The sequence below is a fragment of the Branchiostoma lanceolatum genome, chromosome 9 (assembly GCF_035083965.1).
Source record: "Branchiostoma lanceolatum isolate klBraLanc5 chromosome 9, klBraLanc5.hap2, whole genome shotgun sequence".
Taxonomy (NCBI): Eukaryota; Metazoa; Chordata; class Leptocardii; order Amphioxiformes; family Branchiostomatidae; genus Branchiostoma; species Branchiostoma lanceolatum.
The window spans coordinates 13,787,470-13,798,952 of record NC_089730.1 but is presented as its reverse complement, the minus strand read 5'-3'; the positions used below and the strand labels follow the sequence as shown (position 1 = coordinate 13,798,952).

At 41.2% G+C, this 11,483-nt stretch overlaps 1 protein-coding gene across 1 annotated transcript; it reads left to right on the top strand.

Moving 5' to 3' along the window:
- Positions 1 to 308: 308 nt before the first annotated feature.
- LOC136441585 (uncharacterized) lies at positions 309 to 11,441 on the top strand. The gene is made up of 19 exons (XM_066437957.1): positions 309 to 543; positions 978 to 1,114; positions 1,341 to 1,516; positions 1,754 to 1,983; positions 2,086 to 2,262; positions 2,516 to 2,652; positions 2,770 to 2,855; positions 3,320 to 3,494; positions 4,191 to 4,389; positions 4,737 to 4,885; positions 5,384 to 5,479; positions 6,189 to 6,344; positions 6,737 to 6,826; positions 7,090 to 7,252; positions 9,194 to 9,336; positions 9,491 to 9,622; positions 9,901 to 10,044; positions 10,437 to 10,536; positions 11,006 to 11,441. The coding sequence occupies exons 2-19, from the start codon at positions 986 to 988 to the stop codon at positions 11,098 to 11,100; spliced, it is 2,577 nt and encodes an 858-aa protein (XP_066294054.1). The 5' UTR covers positions 309 to 543; positions 978 to 985; the 3' UTR covers positions 11,101 to 11,441.
- Positions 11,442 to 11,483: the final 42 nt, after the last annotated feature.

Genomic DNA, 11,483 nt, shown 5'->3' with positions numbered 1-11,483 from the left:
ATTCGTGTTTTCCTTTCCAACATGAACATCTTTTGTAATCTTTCCCCAATAAAATGTATTCTTTGTTCCTTCCTTTGCTTTTTTCAATTGCAGAATTGGGTTTTAACATTACATACATACATAGTTCTTAATCTTTATCGAGTATGGTTTTGAAACATGCTCTAATGTAAAGGAAGTTGTCGTTCTAAATACTAGTAAAAAGTTAGTTAATGCGTCCTTCATTGAGTCATCCCAAAAGAAATGCAAACTATTCTTTTCTGGATATCTATATTCCCTTGTTTGTATTTTCCTTCTGATTCTTCGAATCTCCCTTCCTACGTGACAGCCATGAAGGTCACGATTCCCATGAAAGTGAGCTGAAAGAGTTCTGTCGGGGAGAGTGCCCTGACTTCGAGGTGCTGTGCCACACCCATGACTACGATGTGAGGCGGTACAAAAGCGCCCTCTGGATCTCCACCACGGTATCGGACCCGTCTCTGTACCAGGGCCACGTGCGCGGCTGGAACCGCCTGCACAAGTACATCAGGGGAGGGAACAAGGAAGGTGAGTCAAATATTTTAGTCAAAACATATCATATCTAATTCTCATGATCCAAAGTTGAATCTTGGCTGTTGTTGCATTGTACAGGATAGTGATGCGGCCTTTTGAATCCATGGTTTTTGTACTAGAGCTTTGGGGACTATCATTATTCCTCGAAAACGTTTACCTAGCACTTGACTGTTGTGTCGCAACCAGTGATTGATAGACATTTTCGCCATTAACATGATATACTTTTGGCGACACCACAAAGATGGGGTTGATACATCATAACAATGTGATGGATTTGAAAATATTTCAAAATCCTCCTGTGTATTCTTTATTGATTTTTTTTCTACATCTTACACGCATGCTGTTCTCATAGCGTGTGACAAATATTTTTGACGCAGGAAAAGCGACATTTTACAGCTGTTTACTGTCATTGTCTTTGACATTTCCAGGAGTGAAGATGCCGTACACCGCACCCCTGGTGACACAGACCCGGCAGCCCCAGGAGAGCCCCTTCCACGAGGTCACGGTGTCCATGCCGCTTCCCAAGGACATGGCTAAGAACCCACCCACACCGAACGACCCGCATGTATGTTTACCGCACCTATTTCTAGTCAATGTGGAAGGTAAATAAGGTAGAACTTACCTCATTGTCTTTGAATTGAGGTGGAGGAAATTAAACCTTTTAAGAACGTGGTTTCTAACTCTCCAACATGGTGAAAGCTGCATTACGTCATAGTCATGTGGCTATTGAAACCCAACTGTGATGCCTGCCCTTCCTGCAACACAGTAACCAACTGTGCTCTCTGTCCCAGGTGGTGATCGATCTCGTTCCCGAGTCTGTCATGTACGTGAAGAAGTTCCGGGGTCGGGCTGCCCGTGTCGGGTTCGTGGCAGAGCGGGAGGCCAAGAAGTTTTTCACCCTCCTGGACCACCATCATGAACCCTTCCACGGCATGAACGACTACTTCTACATCGCTCAATACGACAGGTGTTTTGTTTTGTTCCATACGTTGGTGTGCCGAACTTAAAAAAAAAAAAAAAATCACTGTCTATTGCTAAGAGCTATCCTGTAATTCCGGACCTAATATATAAGCGGCAACCTGACAGATTTGAAATAAGTGAATCAAAAATATGCATTACTTAACTTTAAACGGTTAAGTAAAGCTTAAGGTATTTTGCATCTTTGATAGAAGTTAGTTCTATTTTGGTCTGGTATCCCCAACAGCAGTCGGGCTGGATCCTCTGACTCGAAAATGTACAACGAGATCTGGGTTTTCGCCATCAACGAGAGGACGTTCAAGTGGATGGAGTTCAACGACCTCGTCGGCCATGGAGAGGGACTCCCCCACTGTCTCCATCACGACGACAGGATAGGTTCGTGGCACAAGATGGACCAGGCCGACATCCCTGTGGAGGCCCTGGCCAGGAGGCAGTGCTCTGAGACGTACTGTGAAGGTACCAAAGCTCACATTGGCTTACAAATGTAGAATATTTCCCTGAGCATCGCTTCCAAATGTGTTGTGCCTTGATGACTGCATTTACTGTCATCTTTCGCAGCACCGAAGAAGTGCCCCAAGTATTCGGCAAAGGTGGTGAAAGAGGTGGACGATGAAACCATCACCATTAGAGAAGAGAAGGATCTGAAGGCTGTTGGTGTCGTCCCTCTCACCTGTAACTACGACACGGCCATGCACTCGACACCAGGGCCCCTGATGCAGTATTTGAACGAAACAGGTGACTGACACTTAAAGTTCTACATTTGGAACAGTAGTCGTATTCACTTCTTCTTCACTTCTTTAGGTGCCAAAGTTTTACTGAAAAAAAACAACAGTTCAGCTGAAATGAATGGCAATCTTTGAAGATGAGAGAGGAGGTTTGCTGTTTAAATTGGCAGGTCAAAGCTGCCCAGAAGTTTTCACTTGTACTAGTAAATAAGATTAAACATGAACATATTTTTAGTACTGTGTTTCTTTTTCCTTATGTATAGGTGTCCCCTTGTCAGACGTTGCCGCGACCATGACTGCTATTGTAGAAAAGCGAGATGACGTTGATGGAAAGGAAGGTTGTGGAAAATTCTACAAACTGTACTTCATCATGGGTGGCGGCAGTGGCAAACCTGAAGATGTGAGTTTATATTTTTCAGGCATGACTCAGTACGAGAGCCTTTCACTTGCATAGTTGTTTTTGTGTCGGGATAGAAATCTGTGAATTTAACTTGTTTTACTTTGACTTGTTCTCCAGGACTACACCCTGTCTTTGAACGAAGATCGTTTCCACACACCGAAGACCATTAAGGCGTTGCACGATGGGAACGCTGGAGGAGGGAAGTAAGTTGTCACCTTTTTTTTAACGGAAAGGGCACCAGACCATTTGCAAGTTAATCATAATGTGAAAATCTATGGATATGATGATGGATAATAACAACTTAACAACAAAGAAGCTCTCACATCAATGTTGGACGTTACCTCTATAGCGCCCGTGCCGTCCTTGATAGCTGGCCCGTCACAGCATCGTTACATGTGCAGTACTTCAACCAATGCTGACGTCGGCCTTTACGGAATCCGTATTCTGAAACTGCATTCTAAAAAACCCAATGTTTTTGACAGTAAACAGCTAATCAGTAATGGTATGGTTAAATCCAAATCTATTTTGATGCTTAAGTCTCCCAATTTATCAGTGCCTGTTACGGAAAATACTGAAAACAGTATATAATCCTAATATCATATGACATACAGCATTTTTCTGATCATTGTCAGATTGTATGACGCTGTGCTTTTTTATCGCAACACAGTAAGTTCTACACCAAGTGTTTTGGTGGTAACGCCTACTACGAACCCACTACCGTCACCGCAACATCAAAGATGACCATGGACAAGCTGAGGGACGCGAAGAAGTGCATGCTGGGAGACCACTTTAGCGTAATCGAGTACCACTCGCAGTCCAGGCTGTTCAACCGGTTTAATCAGGTAGACACTTCTTTGAAAACTATATTTTTTTCTAGGTTTGATTTCTTCATTATACCATTATTGAAAACTACAAAATATGCTAGTCTCATCTGTCTTGAACTGTTTGAATTTATAAGCACATGATTACGTCATACGCGTTTTAACCCGCAAACATGGTGGACCCTTCAACTTTATTGTCACGTGACTACAAATACCATGTAAGGCCACAGCAAGTAAATTGTATGGGTGACATCAGAGTGCTTATTTATTTTCGCCTGATATTGAAGAAAAAGAAATAATTTTTTTCCCTCCGGAGATGGTGAACATGACGATGAAGTGCCAAAATGGGGGAAAGTGTCGTGTTGTAGCCTTAATTGTACTTGAAGTGACACTAGCGAGGGAGACTGTATTTGTAGAAGTGAAACAAGTTCGATAGTTGTAAAAGTGACACCAGTGTGGTAGCCATGAGTGTAGCTGCCAACTTGGTAAGTGATACTAGTCTACCATACTAGTGTCACTCTGTGCACTTCTCGGATAAAGGACTTGTTGGTTGTGATATCATGTTTTGTCGATGCTATTCTTGTTACAACAATTATGGTTTCTATTTTAATGTTAACCATGCTTTTTTTACCCATCTTGCTTTTTTGTCACATTCTCGCTTAACTTATCAGAATGCAACGTTCCGACGGATGCTCACAGTTGTCCCTTTTCCACCAGATCAACATCGATGCCGACCTTGACTGCAGTGACCAGGAAGGCCGTCCGGAGTTCACATTCCACCTCCCGCTGAGTAAGAGCTACAGCCGGGACGAGGCGAAGCCTGTGTTCGGGGACCGCTGTACCAAGTACGAGTGTCCCGAAATGTCCATAGCCATGAGGTTTGAGAACAACCTCAGGCTGATGAAACACCCTGCAGGTAACATGCGGCGTGGAAGTACCACCAATAAATCATCTCCAGCGTCTACCTTATCATAATCAGACCATCGGGGCTTGACGCTTAAGAACAGGATAAAGCCTAATTCTAGAAGTTATGAATGATTTGTGATTTTCAGAAAAAGCTGGATCCATAAAGTTTTTTTAATGATCATTCCACTATTTCAATATATATATATATATATAGACCACATGCGGGAGTTTCACGTCCGTGGAATGATAGAATGCTTCGGTGGCATTTCATACTTTTCCGTGGAACGGGGGTAGGCGTTGCTGAGATTACTTCGAGTCTTTCCAACATTTTTCTCATCTTACTTACCTGTTCCACAGCAAAGTGGGTCTGCTCCAACCATACAGACGTGTCCTGTACGTACTACCAACAGGCCTGGGACAATGCGCTCCAGTCTCTCCTGTCATACATCAACGGAAAGAACGAGGACAACGTCAGAATGGACATGACGAGACCTCTGTACGCACAGGTACGAGACTTCTTCTTTTAAGTTCTTATGAGTGAGGAGTGGTAGATATTTTGTACAGATTGGTGTGACCGCACTCGTGTCTAATCCTATTAAACATGATCAAGATTTACAGATTCATTTTGGAAAAGCTACTGTTACACTTCTTTTGTCCTGCAGTACAAACTGGTCTGGGGTGACCAGGACTGCTGTACTTGTACAATTTGCTAGTAATTGTACATGACGTACTTGCCGTTTTAGTAGTTCCATTTTCCTCAATTTTCTTGCTCTCGATCTTGACTGTATGTGTACTTTAATCGAGATTAGGTGTTAAACAGTCATGCGAGTGTAGTGAATGCTTTATATTAGATGTTTGCATAGATATGAGCGTCCAATGCTTAACATGCTTTATTGCCGTTAAAAACATTTAGTTTTGATTGAATGATTTGACTGATTGGGTGTGTGATAGATGCCAACAATGTGACCTGAACGTGCTACATGTAGATGTTTTTTTTTGTCCAGGGAGAGGGGGAAAACCTGTGCATAAAGACATTAACGTTGTGTATGCACATACCACGGGAATATACTGAGAACCCACCAAAGCCGATCGATGACAATGTAGGTACACGTTGAATGATCTAAGCTTGATACTTAAGCTCTGATGTCATTGTGTTGCTACTGCATACGCTGGAAGTTTAATATGTGACTGCCTTAGGTTAACCCCATTCAGACGGGGGGTGGATGCGCTTACACTAGAACCACCAAACTTGATGACTTTTCATGATTTTTAATTGGTACCAATTTCATAATTTATGCTACTTTGATTACGTTATTAGTCAACATCCAGGATGATTGACCAAATCATTAGCTGAAGTATAACCAGGTTATGGTAATGGTCCCTCGTATATTGTCACTACCCTTTTGCACAAAACATTCATACGAACGTTTTAGTCCATTGTCATTGTGTTTTCGGCCTATATGTTGAAAAAAAAATTAGAAATTAAAGATGGCCGATCCAAGATGGCGGATTCCAACTAATAGATACTGTACATGATAAGGTTTCATTCAATGAAATCAGGTGAATGAAGTTATGATAATGTCATATTACGTCATTATGATACTAGGGTTTTCTAATATTTTCGCCGCTTGTACATCATCTTCTGAAAATTTGATGGTCATACGATAAGTATTTTAGGAGTTACGGGCGAGCCTTAAAATCAATATTTCTGCTAAACCGGTACAATGACAATGTCTCAAATCCTGAAATACCTGTATATCATTATCTGTATATCATCACCAACACGTTCACTTTAACGGTCCCTTTCAGATTGGTATCCGGTCAGGAGACAAAGAGAGTTACTGGTTCCAGTCCGTCTTCGTGGGACAGCCGACACCGGAGAGGTTGTACAAGTCTCTGGCGGACATAACTGAACAACTGGACGCTCTCAAACCGTTTGGAGTCGATTATTCCATAGATGGGCAGGTAAACGCATGTTGGGCACTCGTCCTAAGTCTACGATAAGTCATTAGAATATTCACTTCACTTGTGACAAAATGATAACGATTTCCCCATCTTGAAACCTGAGTCATAGACAACATGAGTTGCGGAGAGTTCGAATTGACAGATTCCACGGTCCGTGGTACGTTGAAATCCTCTGTAATGCCCTTCATCTTTTAGTGTATTTGTAGCAAAGTCATTATTTCTTTGATTCAGAGGATTCAAATTAACACTGTAAGTCTATAATTCTTTGTATAATTGAATATACCTATTCATCAAAGACGTACATTGATGATCTGACCATTCTTACCTGGTTGATAAGGAGCTATAATTCTTTGACTTTGGATAACCACTTTGACGTTTCTGTTCTCCTGCAGGAGCTTTGGATTGGTGGGTACGACGACCCTGGCGTTGAGGAACGTCTTTTCGAAATCATCGTTGTTGACCAACAGCACATCTACTGGGAGGTAAGAACATTTTATATTTTTTTTGGTTAAATCCGTAAGCTTGTTTTTTTTTTCTCCCAAAGTGTGAAATATATAATACATAATGTTTTTTTGTGTGTAAATGTGTGGACTCTTGAGCTCTGTTTTGATTCACAGCAAAGTGACATTTTTAGAAGATATCTACTTGGCCGATGTTTTGTTACCTCATCCACTACTTCCTTAATAATAAAAATGATTGAATGGTAAAAATGTTTTTTTCTTAAATCCTTAATGAAACCTTGCAGGCCGACGAAAAGGAGGAAGAGGAGAAGGAAGAGAAGGAAGAGACTGACAAGCATGGTCACGACGGGATGGTCCTTCCCAAGCCGAAAAGCTGCGACGAAACTTGTCTAGACATCCACGTCACCAAACAGTACGACGGTTTCATGGAGATCCGCATCCCGAAGGGTAGGTTGTTTTACAACGTTTTCAACATCCTACAAAAAATGACATACGTACACAAATTAATCCGTGGTGGTTGAAGTCATCATTACAAGGACGGTTAAATGAGCGGTGATATCGATTTCCATCAGCGTTCAACCAAACAAACAACCATCACTGAACAGATATGCAAGGTGGCACAAGCTTATGATCAAGAGTATCGTGTCCTTAATTTGCATAGCGTGACGTGACAGAAGCAGTTTGTCATAGAAAGATGACGACCACCATCTCTAACATTATCTCCATTGTGTGTCTTTATTTTTGTCTGCAACAAAGAAGTACTTGCTGAATCGTCGGTCGTATCTACATGTTCCTATTATGAACAAGAGTTCTACGACCTCATACCTTCGCCAAATGATCTTTAATAACCTTTATGACTGACGTATTGGGAGTGTTTCTCATCAATTATGAATCATACCAGTTGGTCGTCTTCACCCAAATAACACAAGTTGTCCAAAGTAGGACTATGAGCTAAACAAAGAAGGTTATGCTAACATTTATCATCAATTATGCAAATAAGCTCCTTATTAGCATAATTTGATTCAATGGTGTTCACATTCACACTACTTCCAAATGCCACAAGTATGAAATTGCCGTCATTAACTAGTATGGAATTATAGTAGTTTGACATTAATTATACAAATAAGTCTACATTTGCATATTTTCTATCTATCAACATTCCTTTATTCCTCAGTTACAAATTCACATATTTGAATAGTCATATCATGAAACACAGCGGGTTTTTAAATTGCCTCATTAATTATGCAAATTAGAATCTGATTTGCATCATTATCATCCAATCAAACAAAGCACCACGTAAGTTATAGAGTAATAGTATTTCTCATTAATTATGCAAAAGAGGTCTTCATTTGTATAGTTGATATTTATTACTATTTCTCTCTTCCTCGGTCATGTCACATGTTTGAGAGTCCTATCATGGAATTTGGAGGATGTATCAATTTTCATCATTAGTTATGCAAATTATAAATCATCACTCAAGCTATCCACTTAGCAAAAAGCATGACCATCCATCAAGCCCTTCTTGAGTTATTCCCTTTCACAGTCTGAAGCAAAACCTGCTCCTGCAGTCCCAGAAAATGCCGCTAGGGTGTCCAAACCGATACCTTTTACTCTCTTTCCAAAGAGCTATCTACCACTCAAAAGTCGGTTCCATAGCATATCCAAAACATGAGATATCAAAACAGGAATTTCCGCTGCAGTACTATAACAAGCCGCTAGGGGCTCCAAAATCTAATCATTTTCAGGTCTCACCAAGACCTACCAACATACCAAATATCAAGACAACCCATCCAGGCATTCTTGAGTTATGCTGGTCTTCTTATACATACAAACGCTACCCTATGCATAACCTTCTCGGCGAAGGTAACTACTTGCACAGTGCCTTGAGGAACAGTGCAATTTCACAAGATCAAGATCTAAAAGTCAGTGAGAAGCCAATTTGTGCCAGCCAACACGTTTTAGGCGACACGGTAAATCCCCCTGGCCCAATGGGAATATCTCCTTATTACACCAGGAACACTTCCCCTACACGAGTAACACGTTCCAGCTGGTACCCTGAGCTAGTAGTATATACAATATAACACATTTTTACACTTTTCTCGTTAATTATGCAAAGTACTTCGCCCAAAATCTAATCATCTTGAGATTTTCCACATACACATCAACACACCAAATACGACAACAATCCATCCAGGCGTTCTCGACTTATTCTGTTCACTTACAGACACACAGCTGACAAGCATCAAAACATAGACTTCTCGGCGAAGTTAATAAGGTAAACAAATGTAGAATGATGCAAAGGTGGATGGAAATTTGACAGTTGTTCCCTGTTCACTTCAATGATAAAATTTAGGTTCATTTTTTAAAAAAGCTTCACGTCTTTTCTAGGCAAAGGCGTGTGCCAGTGGTCAAAGGGCTGCCTGAAGGGGTCGAGTGGACGGTCTTCATTCAGGCGTCTCTTTAAGTACTTCAACGGCGACAACGCGGAGAACGAGGTGATAGGACGAATGACGTCACCACTTCTAGTACAGGTGAGCTTTCAAGTATGCTTCACATAAACGGACACACACATACACAAACATAGACATACGCAGACACTAATCACTAATCATTAGATCATTGAAAGGGATGTCAGAAATGCTTACGCTCTAGGGATGTTTGCATTCACCCTTTCCTATGCTTCAGGTTAAGACCTACAGTGAAGAAGAGGAGACGGAGGGCGTCAGTGTGTGTGAGCGTGAGTACCAGACCTGTGCCAGGCTGCCGGATGCCTGGATCGACCAGGGCAAGGACATACCAAAACCGAACGGAGAAGGGGTGCGTCTTTTACATTGTTATTACTAAGTAAATTTATACAAACCAATAGCTTTAGACTTCAGGGCAAAGTATATATTACTCGATGATAAGGTTTGAAGACTCAGAGATTAGGCTGGAGGCATAAGTTGCACAGCTAGTGTCATTAAAAAAAGAAATCAGGCAAATCTAAAAAATAGAATTATCTATAATGATCTGTTGCTTCTATCCTGCGCCAAAAAGGTTCTTGTACTTTCTAGTGATCAGTGCCAATACTCAATTTCTACCCATCTCTCATACAGATGTCAACGGTTGACGACGGTGGTTCGGAAGCCTACGCATTCGCCTTGAAAGGAGTGTCTGACGCTGAGCTAGCGACAACCCTTACGGAACGTATCGCGGAACTCAGTCAAAAGTTGGAGGAGAAGGAACTCGAGTTCAACAAGGTCTGCCAAACTTTTACATTGATAACCACCCTGAACGTTTTGGACCAGAGGAAAGCAATTTCGTCTGAACAAACGCTGAAGAACAATAACCAAATGCAGATGAAGGTTCTAAGTTAGAATATTCATCTAGAAAATCGTTATCAGGATCACAGGCATGCAATGAACTATATTGATTGAAACATTCTTTTCCAATTTTTGTTTTCTCAGCGAATGTACGAGTAGAAGTTAACATAAGAAAGAAAAGTAGTACCGTCCCATTCAGAAAATAATTTCACCAGCAACTTAATCTAATTTTGTTTTTTAATGATTCTTGTCCGAGAATTGCCATTGATCATTGACTTGTGCACGGCACATGTGCCATCTCTGACTTCCTATTCCTACCCTCCCCCCAGGACTGGCTGATGACCTTTAGGTACCCCACACCTTTTGCGCCCATTGAGGAGAAGGTCACCTATATGGCTTTTCTCAAACCTTCTGGAGAAACTGGCGGAGGTAAGAAAGAACTTATTATGCATATCTAAGTGTTGCCATATTCAACAAAGAGGATGAACAAACTTCTACCTTGTATTTGTTATGAATTCCTTGTATTTGATATGAAGTTAACGTAAAGGAACGACGATGCAAAACACATGACGCGAACTAAATAAACATTTGTCATAAGCTATCTCACACAAAATGATGAGTATTTGGACATCAAGCACCCGTATATGATATTCCACATGTATTAGCCGGTCACTGTGTCTTGATCCGCAAACGCTGAAAACTGTAAAAAGGCTGATAACTTTAGTTATCGTTAGATAACCTCGATCTCTATAGTTTCACCCAATATGGTCATGGTAACAAGGTATACTACAGTCACTTGCATCCATCTCACTTGTGACAGCCAAGAGTCTGTATTCAACATCAACTCTCCTATTCCTTCCTGTCTTTTAACTGTATTTCTTCTGTGCCGATCGAATAGAGGATAGTGAGGACAAACCTGCCAGCGACGAGGGGGAAGGAGAATCCGAAGATGAAGCGGAGGCACCAGAAGGCAAGGGAGAAGATGAGGAATAGAATATCATGCCATCACAAACATGTAGAAATGTGTGCACCAGTTCTCTTCTGCGTTGTATCAGAAATATTCTATTGATTGAGAGTCAATTGAGATTGTCGCTACAGTTAAGAACGTGCCATTCTGAACTTGTGTCATCGCAGCCATCTGTTGTTGTTGAAATGAGTACTTGACTTGACTTGCGAATCAAACCGTCGTAGATCGTTGACAATGTCCCAAATTCACGGCTTTCCTGGTAACTGCATTCGTGCCATGGCCAGTCGTTCTGTGCACTTCTGTGTGAATGATCCTCCCGATATGTTTGAAAATTCTTCATGATGAATAAAGAATTCATTGCAACAGATATATAACTTAGATGTACAATTTATGAGATGGTATGAGGCTA

Coding starts and splice junctions, on each gene's coding strand:
- LOC136441585 (XM_066437957.1), top strand. CDS start 986: ATGCCGTACACCGCACCCCTGGTGACACAGACCCGGCAGCCCCAGGAG. Junction 2,856..3,319: donor GGGAACGCTGGAGGAGGGAA/GTAAGTTGTCAC, acceptor ATCGCAACACAG/TAAGTTCTACACCAAGTGTT. Junction 10,537..11,005: donor TTCTGGAGAAACTGGCGGAG/GTAAGAAAGAAC, acceptor CCGATCGAATAG/AGGATAGTGAGGACAAACCT.